General features: G+C 39.7%; 1 protein-coding gene across 5 annotated transcripts in view; it reads right to left on the bottom strand.

Moving 5' to 3' along the window:
• Positions 1-21,066, bottom strand: part of smad2 (SMAD family member 2) — a 182,588-nt gene that overhangs the window by 126,122 nt on the left and 35,400 nt on the right. For 2 of the 5 annotated variants that reach the window (XM_061876988.1, XM_061876986.1), the window contains one exon: positions 3,532-6,287. The exons of the other annotated variants lie outside the window; for them this stretch is intronic. In XM_061876988.1, coding sequence (XP_061732972.1) covers positions 6,164-6,287 — 124 coding nt within the window. In that variant the 3' untranslated portion in view covers positions 3,532-6,163. Of the gene's footprint in view, positions 1-3,531; positions 6,288-21,066 lie in introns of those variants that run through there. 5 annotated transcript variants of the gene reach the window in all.

Below are 21,066 nucleotides of genomic sequence, written 5' to 3'. Positions count from 1 at the left end.
GTTTTAATCTCTTTTAAAATTTTTGTTCTGGAAAATCTAGAAGAAATAATGATTTGTCTTTGTTAGAAATATAGCTTGGTCCAATTTGTTATATATTCTAACAAAGTACAGATTGGATTTTAACCTATTTAAAACATGTCATCAAAATTCTAAAATTAATCTTAATCAGGAAAAATTACTAATGATGTTCCATAAATAATTTTTTAATTGTTTCTAAAAGATTCGAATTAGCTAGTTTTTCTCTTTTTTTTTCAGTTGAATTTTGAATTTTAAAGAGTCGAAATTGAAGATAAACTATGTTTCAAAATCAAATTTTCATTGTTTTCCTGTTTTCTCCTCTTTTAAACCCTTCAATTAAGCGTTTTTTTCGATCATTTATTCTGAACAAAAAACCTTCCGTCAAAGGAAAAAAAATTTACGACGGACAGACAGAGAAATACCCATATATACACATTATATATATATATATATATATATATATATATATATATATATATATATATATATATATATATATATATATATATTATATAGATATATATATACACATAGCAAATTGGCTATTTATGGATGTTTTTTTAAGTGTGTATCAAACTGGTAGCCCTTTGCATTAATCAGTACCCAAGAAGTAGCTCTTGGTTTCAAAAAGATTGGTGACCCCTGAGCAGGTGTATTTGTATATCTGACCCTGCAACCAGCTAGTGGAACCATGTATTTTTTACCAGCCAATAACCAACCTCTGGGCTGATGATTTTAGCTTGTCCTGAAGAATTTGGAGGTAATTCTCCTTTTTCATTGTCCCATTTACTCTCTGTAAAGCACCAGTTCCATTGGCAGCAAAACAGGCCCAGAGCATAATACTACCACCACCATGCTTGACGGTAGGTTTGGTGTTCCTTCACCTTTTCTCCTACAAACATATCGCTGGGTATTGTGGCCAAACAGCTCCATTGTTGTTTCATCTGACCCCAGAACTTTCCTCCAGAAGGTCTCATCTTTGTTCATGTGATGTCAGATGAAACAAACGTTATTTTGGAATAAGGCTGTTTGATAAAATGTGGCAAGAGTGAAGCTTTGTGAATATTTTACAAATTTACCGTAACTACATTTGTTGAATTTGCAATTAGTGCCGTCAAACTAAAAAACAAACATTTGCAGTCATTTAAGTTTAAAGGGGGAACATTATCACCAGACCTACGTAAGCGTCAATATATACCTTGATGTTGCAGAAAAAAGACCATATGTTTTTTTTTAACCGATTTCCGAACTCTAAAAAGGGTGAATTTGGAGATTTAAACGCCTTTCAATTGTTCGCCTGTCGGAGCGATGACCTTTCACCCGTGACGTCACATCGTGAAGCGACCCGGCATTTTCTCAAACACATTACACACACCAAGTCAAATCAGCTCTGTTATTTTCCGTTTTTTTTTTTACTGTTTTCCCATACCTTGGAGACATCATGCCTCGTCGGTGTGTTGTCGGAGGGTGTAACAACACGAACAGGGACGGTTTCAAGTTGCACCACTGGTCAAAAGATGCGAAAGTACCTCATTTGTTCTGCATACTTTACCGGCGACAGCTATGCTACGACAGAGATGGCAAGAATGTGTGGATATCCTGCAACACTCAAAGCAGATGCATTTCCAACGATAAAGTCAACAAAATCACAAAGGTGAGTTTTGTTGATGTTATTGACTTTTGTGCTAATCAGACATATTTGCGCACAGCATGATTGCAAGCTAATCGATCCTAACATGCTATTTAGGCTAGCTGTATGTACATATTGCATCATTATGCCTCATTTGTAGCTATATTTGCATCCAGCCTTTCCCTCCATCCACATTTAATGCCAAACAAACACATACCAATCGTTGGTTTAGAAGGCGATCGGCGAATTTGTCCACGCTTCCTCCCGTGCCGCTGTCTGTCGTGATATGGCTCAAAAGCTTCTGTTTCTTCTTTAATTTCGTTTTCGGAACCTGCCTCCACTCTCCAACCATCCGTTTCAATACATGCGTAATCTGTTGAATCGCTTACGGCGCTGAAATCCGGGTCTGAATCCGAGCTACTATGCTATACCTTTCTGTGCTATCAGCCAGGTTTGTTTCTGGTGGCTTCACGCAGTGACGTCACAGGACGATAGACGGGTGGATATAGTGATGGTGTAAATCAGGCACTTTGAAGCTGTTTTTCGGGATATTGCGTGATGAGTAAAATTTTGAGAAAAACTTTGAAAAATAAAATAAGCCACTGGGAACTGATTGTTATTGGTTTTAACCTTTAGAAGTTTTGATAATGTTCCTCTTTTAAAGGGGAACATTATCACAATTTCAAAAGGGTTAAAAACAATAAAAATCAGTTCCCAGAGGCTTGTTATATTTTTTGAAGTTTTCAAAATTTAACGGTCCCGGAATACCCCTAAAAAAAGATTTAAAGTGCCTTTTTTTCGCTCTCTGCCAAGACACTGTCCATTTCCCTGTGACGTCACACAGTGCTGCCAATGTAAACAAACAATGGCGAATACCACAGCAAGATATAGCGACATTAGCTCGGATTCAGACTCGGATTTCAGCGGCTTAAGTGATTCAACAGATTACGCATGTATTGAAACGGATGGTTGGAGTATGAAAGTATTGAAAAAGAAAACTGAAGCTATTGAGCGAATAGCTATTGACGCTATTCATAGCCATAGCATGGCCGAATAGCTGCGTTAGCATCGCGGGTAAAATTTGCGGACCAAACGATCAGGACTTTGGCATCTTGTGACACTGGAGCAACTTAAATCTGTCGATTAGTAGGTGTTTTTTTTCCCATTAAATGTGGGTGGAAGGAAAAGTAATATAGTTGCAAATGCATCTGCAGGTTATCCATACATCTCTGTGTCATGTCTGCTTTAGCACCGCCAGTAAATAGCATGTTAGCATCAATTAGCTGGCAGTCACGCCGCGACCAAATATGTCTGATTAGAACATAAGCCAACAACATCAACAAAACTCACCTTTGTGATTTAGTTGACTTTATCGTTGCAAATGCATCTGCAGGTTATCCATACATCTCTGTGCCATGTCAGTCATCGCCGGTAAAATGTCTACTTTCGCATCTTCGGGCCAGTGGTGCAACTTGAATCCCTCCCTGTTAGCGTTGTTACACCCTCCGACAACACACCGACGAGGCATGATGTCTCCAAGGTTCCAAACAATAGTCGAAAAAACAGAAAATAACAGAGCCGAGACCCGGTGTTTGCAATGTGTTCGAGGAAATGAAAATGGCGGCTGTATTACCTCGGTGACGTAACATTCTGATGTCATCGCAAAAAGAGCAATAAACAGAAAGGCGTTTAATTCGCCAGAATTCACCCATTTAGAGTTCGGAAATCGGTTAAAAAAATATATGGTCTTTTTTCTGCACCATCAAGGTATATATTGACGCTTACATAGGTCTGGTGATAATGTTCCCCTTTAAAGACGTTGGCACGATATTTGAGCTTGAAGTGACTATTTCTATTGGTTTGACAAGACAACACAACAAACATTCTGACTGGAATCATAACAGCTTTATTAGTGTACACAGTCCCAAGTTGCTCACATATGAAGATCAGTGATTGAAGAATCCTTACAGCTTGTTGTCTAAGGGCCTATGTTGGCGGGAAGCCAGAAAAACATACAAATAAAGATGAGAGAAGAACTATACAAAACTACTCGAGACGTGAAGCAACTTTCCCCTGAAGTAGTAGTTTGTTTCGGTTTTTTTTAGGCTGTTTGGGAATCCACACTTGTCCTTCACAGAAGAAACCAGGTGTGTGTAGATGTGGCAAACACACACTTGGGCTCACATTCCCTCGGGGAAGGGAAGAAGCCGACTATAAAGAACAAGGTGGCACTGGTTGAAAGGAGGAAAGGCTGGTGGGAAGCTGGCAATCTGCACACAAGTGATGGAACGTCAACGGGAACTACTAGTGAATACAATCTGAAGTCAATGCATAGAACAAACACTCGGTGGCACTGATACAACACCTTCTTACTGACCTGGCCATCCAACAAAGTCATTGCCAAATAGTACAAAGGAAAGGAAAGAAACACAACCGCTAGTTAAGTTTATGTACAAGTACGATCCCATTCGATCCGGAGGAGGACTCAAAGAAAAGACTAGAAAAAGGCCACCCTGCAGGATCAGGTTTGTGATCAAAGTCATTCAACTCGTCAATATTCATCACCCTGTTGGACAACATGTCGCTTCCAATAGTTTGGAGTAAACGATGCATGTGGAATGTGACGTATTTACACCGACATTGTGCTCGCGTGCACATGAGCAACATTGGCCTGACGGGAACATTGAACATGAAAATGTAAACACACTCCGTGGAAATGAACGCAAACACACAAGCTGTGGAGTTGTTTTTTTTACGACGCAAACTGGAATGTCACTGAAGAAAAGTAGACAGAATTCAATCAATGCATCAAGTGATAAAAAAAAATAAAAAAATAAAAACTGTCATTCCGCATTGCTGAAGCTTTTTAAAAAAAAAATAACAAAAAAACATGAGGACATAAAACGTACAAATTGTGTTCGTTGTCATTGAAATAAGAGTTGAGAGGTGGCCATTATGTTAATAAACTTGTACAAACAATGCATTTCGTCTTTGGGACATCATAATCCATTTTGCAATTGGTGAAAGGTCCTTTTTAAAAGGGGATAAAATAGCTTATAGATTCTGGAAGTATTCAATTATAATAGAGCAATTTCAAATCTCATTTTTAAGAAAGGAGGTAAAAGAAAAAATATATTTTGGACAAGGATTATTTCACTGATTGTGTGAACACAACTTGGCCAAATGACAATTTCTTGCATTTGTTCCCAAGGCTTGATTATTTCACATTTATATATATATATATCCATCCATTTTATACCACTTGTCCCTCTTGGGGTTGCAGTAGAGGGGAGCCAAAGCCTACCCAAGCTGCAGTATATATATATATTTTTTTGTTTTAAACCATTAATACAAGGAAAAACAAAGCTCCAAACCTCAAATAACTGTGCTTGGTTTAAAACTTAAAGCTTAAATATATTTGATTGGAAACATGTGGACTCTAAAACTGCTTTCATATGAGGACAGGAACTCACTAAAATACCACATCAGCCAATTTATACAATAGAAGGAGAATCTTTATGGTGATTATCTAAAAAATATGCAAATTCTTTGCTTCTCTTGGGTTTTCCCCCCACATTCCTATCTGTACAATTTAAAAGCATGTCTTGCTGTATTTGACATCAAAAGGCAACTTTCTTGAAAGCGTTAATAAGGGTGCATCATTTGGGGGCAGTGCAATTACAATATAGAGGCCATTTTTCCAAAAAAAATCCCACATTGTAGGACTTTTAACGATAGGGCTGGGGACCATGCATCAGTTCCAGAGTCATCCAGAACGAGGGGAACAAACTGACGGCACGGGGCGACGTTACAGTTGCCCCTTGGTATAGGAAGATGACGTAGAAGGAAGCAAGAGATAGAACGTGGACGTGGAATTCTAATTCAGCCCACCACTTTTGACCCAAACGCAGCAGTGAAAAGTGAGATGTGAAGACGGGGTGTTACTGTTCATTAAAAGACATCAACGTCTGCCGTCCAGACAACAACGGACTCAGAGAGAAGGGAAAAGAAAACAATACTTTGGTCACTGGAACCAAGAAACACTTTGGTTGAACGTGAACCCAGAGAGTGGCAGTTGGACTACAAGTCAACCTTGTGTAAACGAAAAACTCTTGACACTGGATCCGGCTTGTGGTGTGGCATCTCCAGGCGGTGAGGTGTACTGGTGAGCGAGACTTGGTTCCCAGAAGAGTTGTTGAAGGTCTGGTTCAGCACCTCAGTCCAATACCTGAAAGGATTCTGGGCTACCGTGACGCCGCTTCCGACTGTTTCATTAAGTCCGTGATGATCGGAATGTCCGCCTGAGGTGGATCCAGCAGAAGCAAAAAGGTGATTAGGCTTGCTGTGACGTCTACATTCCACTACGGCACTGCTCTCTCATCTTTGAGCTTGACTTTCTTCTTCTTCTTCTTCTTGAGATGATGTTGCTCCATCACCTCTGCATGGTGTCGTCCTTCAAGACGCTGGTCAAATGTTGTGCAAGGTCAAGTTTCTTCTGCAGAAGCTCCGGGCCGCTTATGACATACTGGAGCAGCGCACGGAGGGGGAACCCATCTGGGTCAGTACCTTGTCCAGCCACTGGAGGGGGCCGTTGAGGTGCAACTCGATCCAACAAGGTGTGCTGGTGACCGTCTGGCGTCTGGAGAGATTAAAAAAAAAAAAAAAAGCTGTGAGCTGTGACTTCCTGGGTCACTCACTCAAGGACAGCGTTGCCAGACGTAAGGACAGAAGCATGCAAGAGCTCCGTGAAAACAAGTCACTTGTAATAAGCGGGTAATACACAGACACTCAGCTCTAAGGAGACACTACATTGTAGTCCAAATGCTGTCAAATATTGATATATTATTACTTTAAACTACTGTAGTTGTTTGTAGCCCATTCTACTGTGCTGATTGTCAATGTTCAAAATTAAATGGATATTTGTAATTAATTTTTAATTACCGTATTTCCTTGAATTGCCGCCAGGCATATATTACGCGCCTGCCTTGAATTACTGCCGGGTCAAACTCGTGACACGTCCTCTGTCTTCATTTTCAAAGTGGAGGGGGCTGATTTCAATACCGGTAATTTGAAATTGCATAAAGGGAAGAAGATTAAAAGATATTCAGCAGGATTTAAGGTCCAACCTATTGAATACCGGTATGCTGTTACAAATATGTGCCACACTGTGAACCCACACCAAACAAGAATGACAAACACATTTTGGGAGAACATCCGCACTGTAACACAACATAACAAATACCCAGAATCCCATGCAGCCCCAACTCTTCCAGGTTACAATATACACCCCCGTCCCCCACATTGTAGCCCGGAAGAGTTAGGGCTGCATTGGATTCTGGGTATTTGTTCTGTTGTGCAGATGTTCTCCAAAAATGTGTTTGTCAATCTTGTTTGGTGTGGGTTCACAGTGTGGTGCATATTTGTAACAGTGTTAAAGTTGTCTGTACGGCCGCCCTCAGTGTGACCTATATGGCTGTTGATCAAGTATGTCTTGCAGTCACTTCCATGGGTCTGCAGAAGCCTCGTACAATATGTGACTTGGCCGGCACGCTGTTTGTATGGTGGAAAAGCGGACGAGACGGCAGGTTGTAGAGGACTTTAAAGGCAGTACCATCACGGCACGCCCTTAATATTGTTATCCGGGGGAAAACCGATAGAAATTGCCCCGGGAGGGGCACTGATATTCGGGTGTTTCCCGGAAAGATCGCGAGAGTTGGCAAGTATGTTGCTAGGGTGGGAAAGCCATTCAAAGAAGGTGAATTTATTAAACAGTTCTTGTTATATTTTTTTAAGAAATCTCTTCTTGCGGCCCAGCCTCACCCAGTTTCTGCATCCAGTGGCCCCCAGGTAAATTGAGTTTGAGACCCCTGCCCTAGATGCAGCTGTGGGATCTTGCAGGGGGGGTAGCCCGGTAGAGTCAGTGTCTGAGACCCTTGGTTTAAAGGGTTCTTAAAACCAGGTCTCAGCAACACACACTTTCATTTATGTACACTCAAATTAGGAAACACAACAACAGATTGCATATAATCTATAAGCAAAGTTACATTTTCAAAATAAGTGTTTATGTACAGTCCAGATTATGTCCAGGTTGGACTCAGCAACACACACCTTCATTTATGTACACTCAAATGAACTTTACTTGCAACTTCAAGCATAACAATTAGTCCAGAGACAGCTTTAACATTGTTAAGTTGGGGCACTCTTAAGATGAGGTACCACTGTAATACTCATTTTAAGAATTGGGTTTATAACTTGAACAAACCCTCCATAAAAAGTAATGGTACAAACTGTATAATAGGGGGGGGGAGCGGTAATTTATTGCCCAAGACTAAGATGATTAAAGCAGTCGGTACAGTGATGGCTAACCAGACACAGCAGCTTAGGGCTGACCAATGAGGATATGCCACAGACTGTGATGTCTGGCTGCTGGGAGCCTCCAACATAAAAACCCAGCCAGGGGCAGAACAGATGTTTGCTGGATGGATGGTAAGATGAGCAGACAGACAGACAAATGCCCTGTAATCTCAGGGTGTTTTAACACAAAAGGTGAATACAGTAGAACTTATACAGGTGCCTGGCAGATCAGAGTACGTCTCATGCTTATTTACAGTGCAAATATGCCACTCTTACAGAATAGAGAGAAGTTAAGTCCCTACCTTTAGTCAAAAGTGATTTATGACCCCCCATAAATCAATGATTTATGACCCTCAAGGTCAAAGGTCAATGATTTATGAGGGGTCAAGTTCAAAGGTTAATGATTTATGAGGGGGTCAAGGTTAAAGGTCAAAGTCAAAAGTCAAAGTCAAAGGTCAGGTTCAAAGGTCAAGGTCAAGTGGGTGTGGCTTACCCGGAAGAGGGTGGAGTTAAGACCTGCGGTGGGAGTGGTTAAACCAGGAAGAGGGTGGAGTTTTAAACAGAAAGAGGGCAGAGTTAAGACCTGCGGTGGGAGTGGTTAAACCAGGAAGAGGGTGGAGTTAAGACCTGACAGGGAACAGAGGAGGGTTCAGTTTTTTTAAGAAAGCAATGTCATCTGAGCAGCATGTGACCATATATTTGATAGTTTAAATGTTTACGATCGTTTGAAACAACTTCCAGATTTCGATGTATTGATGGCTGGGAATGTTACGTGTGGAGATGTGGACACGCACGCACTTCACACACACACACACACACACACACACACACACACACACACACACACACACACACACACACACACACACACACACACACACACACACACACACACACACACACACACACGCAGAGGAGGGGTACAAAAGGGCGGTGTAAGGCTTAGTCATTATTTGGAGCTTTATACGTTAGCGTAAAGACTTTGTTCGATTCGGTCATGATTAGTGAAACGCCTGTTTCGATTTATAAAAATAATAAAACTTACATTGACGCTCCGCAAAAAAGTCGAGTGTTTCTAAATCGTATTCAGATGCCGCCGACCGAGTCTTTGCGTGAGAAATGGGACTTGGAAGGGGAGGGATCTTTTGGATTTGTATTCAGATACGAAATGGGTGATATCTGCTTATTACAGCTAAAAGAAAGAAGAGACGGAAGCCCTTTCTCGATATTTTCATCGTTATCTACCGTGGATTGGGAAGTTTTTGGTGGACACGCACACACACGCACACACACGCACACACACACACACACACTTCACACACACACACACACACGCACACACACACACACACACACACACACACACACACGCACACACGCACACACACACACACACACACACACACACACACACACACACACACACATTCGTACGCACTGAAACAACTTCCATACCTCACGAAAACATATTTAAACAGATGGAAAAAACTTTCGCAGAACACAGTGTCACGTAGCAACTGGTCTTTACGGTCGTCTGAAACAACAGGTCAGTTTGGGGTACAAAGGAGGGTTCAGTTTTTATGGGAGCTTGAGAATGTCGTATGAATAGCAACTGGCCACCCATTTGACAGTTTAAATGTTTACGATCGTCTGAAACAACAGGACACGCACGCACGCACACACGCACGCACACACACACACATACACACACACACGCACACACACACACACACACCATTACCTCTGCTTTACCATGTTATTAGACATTGGTTTAACTCCATTTAAGCATTTAAACGTTAAAAGCATTGCACTTGTACGACGTTGTAATACTTTTTTTTTTACCAGCCGATGACGACGAAGTGAAAGACGATGAACTTTGCTTAAACGGTCTTACAAAGTTGGAAGATGATTATCGAGGTGTGTTTAAACCTTCGAATTATTTAATATTGTGTGTATTCATTATTTTGTTTTATAGAGGATTTGCCGTAAGATCCTAACGCGATCGTTTTAACACAATCGCAGTCTGGTGAGTCAAATGATTCTCATTTTACAAGAAAAAAAACATGCGGTATACGATACATATATACATATATTTACTTACATCTCCGGCTCGCTGGTCTCCCTTAAAGCTGGCGGGTCCGTCAACGGCCGTTCCAGGCAGAGGAGAAGGCTTGATTGCGCCAAAGACTCCAGACATCGAATCCTTGCTCCGAGGGGAAATCATCGAAAACGACGGTGAATGTCCGACAGGCACCCGCTGTAAGTTTTTCTCGTTTTCTGTAAGCTTTTTAAGATTCTCAGGAGCTTTAAAGAGCTCCTCTCACTCTAATGTCTTTCGCTCAAATGAATTTCGCGCCTAAGGGGAATGGGCGGGGACTGATTCCGGAGGTGGGCGGTTGTTTCCGCCAAGCAACCTTCTGGTTGAAATGGAGTGTGGATCAAGATGGATCCCTACTCTATATTCTTTTATTTAACCCAATGTTTTTTAAATACGTGTATAATGCTTTATATCCTATGTGTTGTGAATTCCATCCTACAATATCTTCCAAGGAACCCAAAGAAATGTTACCACACCTCCCGCTTTATTTATTCTATAGATTACCTGAACTATTTCATAAACTAAATCTTGTCTTGTTTCTGATGCTATGTTTTTTTATGCTCATCAATGCACTGTTGGACTGCGAGTACACAACTACTTTCCTTGCTTTGTTTTCCTCTATCCAGTTAACTGCCATATAAATTGCTACCATTTCCCCCGTAAAAACAGATAGTTTATCACTGATTATTTTATTTAATACTATGTTTCCTTGTGGGATAACTGCTACAGCTCTTACCTTTATTTTTTTTATATAGTTTTTGATGCATCCGTATATATCATATCTCAATCCATTTTTCTATCCGGTAACTATTTAAATTTCTATTCTTTAGTAATTGCATGTTTTCTTTTGGGTTATCAAACATCCACGGTGGTATTGCAGGCATTGGTACTGTAGGACTAACTTTAATATTGTCAATTTTAACTTTATTACATATGTCTCCTATAATCCACCCAAAACTATTCTTTTTTTGTTTTCTCTTTTTCTTGGCAGATTGGTAGCACTGGACAAGTCGGATATCCTTGCTTGGATCCTTTTAAAGTTGCCCGATAAACTGCTGAGAGTTGATCTCTCCTCTTGTCCAAAGGTTTTTCGTTCATTTTTACTTGTAATACTGGCACTAGGGTTGATGTAGTAGCTCCACAACATAACCTTAAAGCCTGTGACTGGATCCGGTCTATTTTCCCAAGTCATGTTTTTGAAGCAGATTGGTAAATAATGCATCCGTAATCAATAACAGATGGAATTAAAGTTATAAATATATACATGTATTGTTTTCAACGTTAACCTATCAGCCCCCCAATCATTACCCCTCAAAGACCTCATTATATTTAACACCTTTTTACTTTTTCCCCTATTTTTTTATTTTCCGGCAGGAACACTCCTGAAGGAATAAATAAAGTACTATCTAATCTAATCAAATCTATTTTGCTGATGTGGGTTGACTAGTTCATATTTTTATCAAACCATATTCCTAAATATTTAAATACTTGTACCTCTTCTATATTTTCACCTTAGAGTTTTTATTTGGAGCTTGTTTGGTACTTTTGTCTTTGTAAAATGTATGACTTTTGTCTTTCCAACAGAGAATCTTAAACCTCAAGCCGTTCCCCAGTCTTGAACATTATTTACCACTTTGTTAGTTTTTTGATTATTTCTTTTGACTCTAAATAATATACTAGTCTTTCATTAATCTTTTTTTTTTTCCATTACTTTTCCCCAAATTTATAATTTCCTGCCTCTTCCGGGTCTTACCCTGACTTGCATATTGGAATTGTTACCGCTAATTTTCCCCTCTGCCGGTCATTCTCCTTCTTCATATATCCTGTCATATCATTTCAAGACCACTTCTTTGACGATGCTACCTAAGTTTTTGATCATTTGATAACCCGCTAGGTCTTTCCCCGGTGACGTATTTTTAACCTTTTTCAAAATTCGAACCATTTCATTCAAAGAAAATGTCATATCCATAGTGTTGGTAAAGCTATTATCGTTGTCTTCCATCATTTCCCCAATATTTAAACTCATTGTTTTTTCTCTCTTTTGTTTTTCCACATTTCTCAAATTATCATTACTGTGCACTTTAACACATTTTTTTGCTAAAGGTTCTGCTGTTTCTTTACCCGTGACTACATCTTCTTTGATAAATGTGGCACATCATCCTCTTTACCCTTCATTCCTATCTTTACGAATCGTTATATATCCTTTTATTATAAAGTTTAATTTTGGCTTCAGCCCTGTTTCTTGAATACAAATTATACGTGGTTTAGTTTTCATATTTTTAATATATCCCTTTAATTCATGTTCGGTTGCTATCAAACTTCTGGCATTCCACCGGACCATTAACAGGGTGTTGGAATGTGGTAACATGACTCCGTCACGTCTACTCTCCGTAGTACAGCTTGCACCCGGTACCAAGATAGTTCTTTCAACAACTTTGATGCTGCTTTGACAATTATTTTGATCTTCTCAGTCTTATTTTTACTTTCATTTTGTATCAAAGCTGAGTTGTGCTCTCTGGTTTATTTTGCAAATGAACCGACAGAACATGATCATGTACAAGACTCGCCTACCCACAATGCACTGCAACCCAACGCTCCTGGTCGGATGTTTTTTTCGGGGTTCATGGAGAGATGCGGTAAAGAGTGGTAGCCAAGACACACGGTCACACACGGTCACACTCGGCAATTATTTTGACCTGGGGAGCAGATATAGAGGAAAAAATGTGTCTGGGGGGCCGGGATATCTGATTTTCAGGTACAAAAAACTTCACAATGACACAAAATAAACACAACAGTTAAACCTCACACTAAAAATAAGACATTGACTTGTACGTTCAAAAGACAGAATAGAACAAGTCAAGACATGCAATGCCATCTACAAAATGTTATGTAAATGTTAGTCATTACACACGCGGCTATGGTTTTGATGTATTTGTTACAGACATGTTTACGTCAAGTAACATCACATGGTTCCATTTGCACCTTTCAACAAATCTGAAAAGGAATATTAAGAAGTAAAACTTATATTTAATCCTACCTCTTCTCCGAGCACACGGTGACTGTACATACGGGTCGAAAAATGTTGACCTAATTCAGCATTTCTCAAAGTGTGGGGAATAGAGACATGACAGGTGGGGCGCGAGGAAAGGGAGGACATTTTTTATTTTTGATTTTTTTTTACTATGCTTTCATTTTCTATACACACTGTAAATCACTTTGTGATTCTGTCTGTGAAATCCGCCGTATAAATAAATGTAAATTACTTATTTTTCCTGTAGGCTTTAAATTTCTCGGCAGGAGCGAAAGTTTGACAGAAATAGCAACAGTAACTTTTGCAGGCAGGGCTAAGAGGAACAAACTTTCGCGCGGATGGGTAGCAGGCTAATGTGCGGACCACAATTACACAAAATGGATACATTTGCAACTCGCACCTCAAAGGTCTGCGGAGAAACCAAAATATGACGGGTCTAATCAACCAAAAAGTCAACCTAAAAGAAAATATGGCGAAGGGTATCTTGCTCTTGGATTCACGGCAGCGGAGGTGGGGGCAGAGGAGAGACCCCTGTGTGTTCTTTGTCTAAAACGGCTAGCAGCAGACAGCATGAGGCCCAACAAAGTAAAGAGACAACTCGAGACCACACATGATGTCCAATAAATTGTTTTGTTGGGGCGATGGGGGTAGGTGGGCCTTGAGTCTAAAGTGGTGATGACAGAAAAAAAAAAAGTTTGAGAAGCCCTGACCTAATTGTACGGATCTCACTTTAAACGGCAAACCGATCATTTAAATGTTTTCACTTTGAATATGAAACGAGGAGTAAAATGTACAATGTACAATATTATCAATTATTTCACAAGGACATGTTTTAAGGATATTGTACAGTATCATTAAATCTAAAATGAATGTGATCACTTTCAGGATCATTTTATTTTTAGCCAGTAAACAACTGTTATGTACTTTTGAATCGGGTTTTCAAAAAAAAAAAAAAGGGAGGGACAATCAAGGATCAACAATGGCACGACTTTCACTAACTTGCGTGAGGTCAAAAGACAAGAGATTTTAGACCAATGCTGCTTTGGATCTGTTCCTGCTAAACTAGTAAGTGACTTTCAATGCTCAAATCAGAATAATAATACTAATTTTAGCTACTGGAAATTTGTGTGGTGGCAATAAATACCCACCAGCGCGATACTTTGCAGTTCCACACTGACCAACCACGCAACAAACTCAAAAGAACTGTACAAGGAAAAAACAATGCAGTGACTTCAAACTGCAAATATAAGGTTTGAGTAAAATATGTAGGTTGGTGTGAATGTTGTCCGTCTATCTATGTTGACCCTGCAATGAGGGGGCGACTTGTCCAGGGTGTACACCTCCTTCCACCCGATTGTAGCTGAGATAGGCGCCAGCGACCCCCACGTCCCCAAAAGGGAATAAGTGGTAGAAAACGAATGTAGGTTCCTACTGTGGAAAGTTCAGTAATACAGAATCATTGTGGCATTATCGTGTCAGTTGGACGCTATATGCGCTAGTCCTCATGGTAAATGTGGTTTTCCTTTTGGGAAAACGCCATCGCTTTGGTTCACTGGTGCGGCCAATATAAACCAAAACTGAAAGTTCTTAAGTGGGGGTTTAAGTAGAGTTTATAAATCTTGTATCTGTGCCACATATAGCCTTATTTCAGTGTCAACAGTCTCCAGCTTACTTGCTACACATGTTTTGGCTCTGCCCATCCCTGTGCAGTTATTGGACCGATATTTTTAATACTTTGTCTGTTGTTGTAATTACCTACTAGGCCTTCTTTGCCTTTATTTGTTGTTGTATCTTTATGTTAGCAATTGGGACTTTTTGAATGAAATTGTCTGTGGCTCCATGTTAACGAAGTTGCCTGTACTATTTGACTGATGCATTTTATTGATTGATTTATTAGCAGTAATTGCACAAAGGCATTCTTCTTCTTTTAGTTTTCTGACAGCACGTAGGCGTTCGCATCAACTTTCGTCTTTTTAACAAATGGGTAAAGGGGGGATGATGTATGCCGTAAAACTAGTTGGCACATTTAATATTTAATAATAATGAATATTGTAAAATTCTATAATTTTTGTTATTTAAAGGGGAAAACCCGATTCAAAAGTACATAACAGTTGTTTACTGGCTAAAAATAAAATGATCCTGAAAGTGATCACATTCATTTTAGATTTAATTATACTGTACAATATCCTTAAAACATGTCCTTGTGAAATAATTGATAATATTGTACATTGTACATTTTACTCCTCGTTTCATATTCAAAGTGAAAACATTTAAATGATCGGTTTGCCGTTTAAAGTGAGATCCGTACAATTAGGTCAGGGCTTCTCAAACTTTTTTTTTTTCTGTCATCAGCACTTTAGACTCAAGGCCCACCTACCCCCATCGCCCCAACAAAACAATTTATTGGACATCATGTGTGGTCTCGAGTTGTCTCTTTACTTTGTTGGGCCTGATGCTGTCTGCTGCTAGCCGTTTTAGACAAAGAACACACAGGGGTCTCTCCTCTGCCCCCACCTCCGCTGCCGTGAATCCAAGAGCAAGATACCCTTCGCCATATTTTCTTTTAGGTTGACTTTTTGGTTGATTAGACCCGTCATATTTTTGTTTCTCCGCAGACCTTTGAGGTGCGAGTTGCAAATGTATCCATTTTGTGTAATTGTGGTCCGCACATTAGCCTGCTACCCATCCGCGCGAAAGTTTGTTCCTCTTAGCCCTGCCTGCAAAAGTTACTGTTGCTATGTCTGTCAAACTTTCGCTCCTGCCGAGAAATTTAAAGCCTACAGGAAAAATAAGTAATTTACATTTATTTATACGGCGGATTTCACAGACAGAATCACAAAGTGATTTACAGTGTGTATAGAAAATGAAAGCATAGTAAAAAAAAATCAAAAATAAAAAATGTCCTCCCTTTCCTCGCGCCCCACCTGTCATGTCTCTATTCCCCACACTTTGAGAAATGCTGAATTAGGTCAACATTTTTCGACCCGTATGTACAGTCACCGTGTGCTCAAAGAAGAGGTAGGATTAAATATAAGTTTTACTTCTTAATATTCCTTTTCAGATTTGTTGAAAGGTGCAAATGGAACCATGTGATGTTACTTGACGTAAACATGTCTGTAACAAATACATCAAAACCATAGCCGCGTGTGTAGTGACTAACATTTACATAACATTTTGTAGATGGCATTGCATGTCTTGACTTGTTCTATTCTGTCTTTTGAACGTACAAGTCAATGTCTTGATTTTAGTGTGAGGTTTAACTGTTGTGTTTATTTTGTGTCATTGTGAAGTTTTTTGTACCTGAAAATCAGATATCCCGGCCCCCCAGACACATTTTTTCCTCTATATCTGCTCCCCAGGTCAAAATAATTGCCGAGTGTGACCGTGTGTGACCGTGTGTGACCGTGTGTGACCGTGTGTGACCGTGTGTGACCGTGTGTCTTGGCTACCACTCTTTACCGCATCTCTCCATGAACCCCGAAAAAAACATCCGACCAGGAGCGTTGGGCTGCAGTGCATTGTGGGTAGGCGAGTCTTGTACATGATCATGTTCTGTCGGTTCATTTGCAAAATAAACCAGAGAGCACAACTCAGCTTTGATACAAAATGAAAGTAAAAATAAGACTGAGAAGATCAAAATAATTGTCAAAGCAGCATCAAAGTTGTTGAAAGAACTATCTTGGTACCGGGTGCAAGCTGTACTACGGAGAGTAGACGTGACGGAGTCATGTTACCACATTCCAACACCCTGTTAATGGTCCGGTGGAATGCCAGAAGTTTGATAGCAACCGAACATGAATTAAAGGGATATATTAAAAATATGAAAACTAAACCACGTATAATTTGTATTCAAGAAACAGGGCTGAAGCCAAAATTAAACTTTATAATAAAAGGATATATAACGATTCGTAAAGATAGGAATGAAGGGTAAAGAGGATGATGTGCCACATTTATTAAAGAAGATGTAGTCACGGGTAAAGAAACAGCAGAACCTTTAGCAAAAAAAATGTGTTAAAGTGCACAGTAATGATAATTTGAGAAATGTGGAAAAACAAAAGAGAGAAAAAACAATGAGTTTAAATATTGGGGAAATGATGGAAGACAACGTTAATAGCTTTACCAACACTATGGATATGACATTTTCTTTGAATGAAATGGTTCGAATTTTGAAAAAGGTTAAAAATACGTCACCGGGGAAAGACCTAGCGGGTTATCAAATGATCAAAAACTTAGGTGGCATCGTCAAAGAAGTGGTCTTGAAATGATATGACAGGATATATGAAGAAGGAGAATGACCGGCAGAGGGGAAAATTAGCGGTAACAATTCCAATATGCAAGTCAGGGTAAGACCCGGAAGAGGCAGGAAATTATAAATTTGGGGAAAAGTAATGGAAAAAAAAAAAGATTAATGAAAGACTAGTATATTATTTAGAGTCAAAAGAAATAATCAAAAAACTAACAAAGTGGTAAATAATGTTCAAGACTGAGGAACGGCTTGAGGTTTAAGATTCTCTGTTGGAAAGACAAAAGTCATACATTTTACAAAGACAAAAGTACAAAACAAGCTCCAAATAAAAACTCTAAGGTGAAAATATAGAAGAGGTACAAGTATTTAAATATTTAGGAATATGGTTTGATAAAAATATGAACTAGTCAACCCACATCAGCAAAATAGATTTGATTAGATTAGATAGTACTTTATTTATTCCTTCAGGAGTGTTCCTTCCGGAAAATAAAAAAATAGGGGAAAAAGTAAAAAGGTGTTAAATATAATGAGGTCTTTGAGGGGTAATGATTGGGGGGCTGATAGGTTAACGTTGAAAACAATACATGTATATATTTATAACTTTAATTCCATCTGTTATTGATTACGGATGCATTATTTACCAATCTGCTTCAAAAACATGACTTGGGAAAATAGACCGGATCCAGTCACAGGCTTTAAGGTTATGTTGTGGAGCTACTACATCAACCCTAGTGCCAGTATTACAAGTAAAAATGAACGAAAAACCTTTGGACAAGAGGAGAGATCAACTCTCAGCAGTTTATCGGGCAACTTTAAAAGGATCCAAGCAAGGATATCCGACTTGTCCAGTGCTACCAATCTGCCAAGAAAAAGAGAAAACAAAAAAGAATAGTTTTGGGTGGATTATAGGAGACATATGTAATAAAGTTAAAATTGACAATATTAAAGTTAGTCCTACAGTACCAATGCCTGCAATACCACCGTGGATGTTTGATAACCCAAAAGAAAACATGCAATTACTAAAGAATAGAAATTTAAATAGTTACCGGATAGAAAAATGGATTGAGATATGATATATACGGATGCATCAAAAACTATATAAAAAAAAATAAAGGTAAGAGCTGTAGCAGTTATCCCACAAGGAAACATAGTATTAAATAAAATAATCAGTGATAAACTATCTGTTTTTACGGGGGAATTGGTAGCAATTTATATGGCAGTTAACTGGATAGAGGAAAACAAAGCAAGGAAAGTAGTTGTGTGCTCGCAGTCCAACAGTGCATTGATGAGCATAAAAAACATAGCATCAGAAACAAGACAAGATTTAGTTTATGAAATAGTTCAGGCAATCTATAGAATAAATAAAGCGGGAGGTGTGGTAACATTTCTTTGGGTTCCTTGAAAGATATTGTAGGATGGAATTCACAACCCATAGGATATAAAGCATTATACACGTATTTAAAAAACATTGGGTTAAATAAAAGAATATAGAGTAGGGATCCATCTTGATCCACACTCCATTTCAACCAGAAGGTTGCTTGGCGGAAACAACCGCCCACCTCCGGAATCAGTCCCCGCCCATTCCCCTTAGGCGCGAAATTCATTTGAGCGAAAGACATTGGAATGAGAGGAGCTCTTTAAAGCTCCTGAGAATCTTAAAAAGCTTACAGAAAACGAGAAAAACTTACAGCGGGTGCCTGTCGGACATTCACCGTCGTTTTCGATGATTTCCCCTCGGAGCAAGGATTCGATGTCTGGAGTCTTTGGCGCAATCAAGCCTTCTCCTCTGCCTGGAACGGCCATTGACGGACCCGCCAGCTTTAAGGGAGACCAGTGAGCAAGAGATGTAAACGGAAAATCTGTAAGTAAATATATGTATATATGTATCGTATACCGCATGTTTTTTTTCTTGTAAAATGAGAATCATTTGACTCACCAGACTGCGATTGTGTTAAAACGATCGCGTTAGGATCTTACGGCAAATCCTCTATGAAACTAAATAATGAATACACATAATATTAAATAATTTGAAGGTTTAAACACACCTCGAAAATCATCTTCCAACTTTGTAAGACCGTTTAAGCAAAGTTCATCGTCTTTCACTTCGTCGTCATCGGCTGTTAAAAAAAAAAAGGTATTACATCGTCGTACAAGTGTAATGCTTTTAACGTTTAAATGCTTAAATGGAGTTAAACCAATGTCTAATAACATGGTAAAGCAGAGGTAATGGTGTGTGTGTGTGTGTGTGTGTGTGTGTGTGTGTGTGCGTGTGTGTGTGTGTGTATGTGTGTGTGTGTGTGTGTGTGTGTGTGCGTGCGTGTGTGTGTGTGTGCGTGCGTGTCCTGTTGATTCAAACGGTCATAAACATTTAAACTGTCAGATGGGAAGTCAGTAAAAACTGAACCCTCCTTTTGTCCCCCAAACTGACCTGTTGATTCAAACGACCGTAAAGACCAGTTGCTACGTGACACTGTGTTCTGCGATAGTTTTTTCCATCTGTTTAAATATGTTTTCGTGAGGTACGGAAGTTGTTTCAGTGCGTACGAATGTGTGTGTGTGTGTGTGTGTGTGTGTGTGTGTGTGTGTGTGTGTGTGTGTGTGTGTGTGTGTGTGTGTGTGTGTGTGTGTGTGTGTGTGTGTGTGTGCGTGCGTGCGTGCGTGCGTGCGTGCGTGCGTGCGTGTGTGTGTGTGTGTGTGTGTGAAGTGTGTGTGTGTGTGCGTGTGTGTGCGTGTGTGCGTGTCCACCAAAAACTTCCCAATCCACGGTAGATAACGATGAAAATATCGAGAAAGGGCTTCCGTCTCTTCTTTCTTTTAGCTGAAAACTGAATACGATTTAGAAACACTCGACTTTTTTGCGGAGCGTCAATGTAAGTTTTATTATTTTTATAAATCGAAACAGGCGTTTCACTAATCATGACCGAATCGAACAAAGTCTTTACGCTAACGTATAAAGCTCCACCTCCTCTGCGTGTGTGTGTGTGTGTGTGTGTGTGTGTGTGTGTGTGTGTGTGTGTGTGTGTGTGTGTGTGTGTGTGTGTGTGAAGTGCGTGCGTGTCCACATCTCCACACGTAACATTCCCAGCCATCAATACATCGAAATCTGGAAGTTGTTTCAAACGATCGTAAACATTTAAACTATCAAATATATGGTCACATGCTGCTCAGATGACATTGCTTTCTTAAAAAAACTGAACCCTCCTCTGTTCCCTGTCAGGTCTTAACTCCACCCTCTTCCTGGTTTAACCACTCCCACCGCAGGTCTTAACTCTGCCCTCTTTCTGTTTAAAACTCCACCCTCTTCCTGGTTTAACCACTCCCACCGCAGGTCTTAACTCCACCCTCTTCCGGGTAAGCTACACCCACTTGACCTTGACATTTGAACCTGACCTTTAACCTTGACCTTTAACCTTGACCCCCTCATAAATCATTAACCTTTGAACTTGACCCCTCATAAATCATTGACCTTTGACCTTGAGGGGTCATAAATCATTGTTTTATGGGGGGTCATAAATCACTTTTGACTAAAGGTAGGGACTTAACTTCTCTGAATAGGATTCATACGCTGGGGATGCTGGTACCGTATATATCAAGCAGTAAAATGACGACGAGAAATAGGTGCCGTAGGTCAGGTATAGGGACAAAAACAAAAAATTAAGCAACAAGCTTTTCCAGGTGCTCAACCCGAG

This window comes from Nerophis ophidion, linkage group LG17, assembly GCF_033978795.1.
Source record: "Nerophis ophidion isolate RoL-2023_Sa linkage group LG17, RoL_Noph_v1.0, whole genome shotgun sequence".
Taxonomy (NCBI): domain Eukaryota; kingdom Metazoa; phylum Chordata; class Actinopteri; order Syngnathiformes; family Syngnathidae; genus Nerophis; species Nerophis ophidion.
The sequence above is the reverse complement of the archived record's forward strand: the minus strand, read 5'-3'. Positions and strand labels throughout refer to the sequence as shown.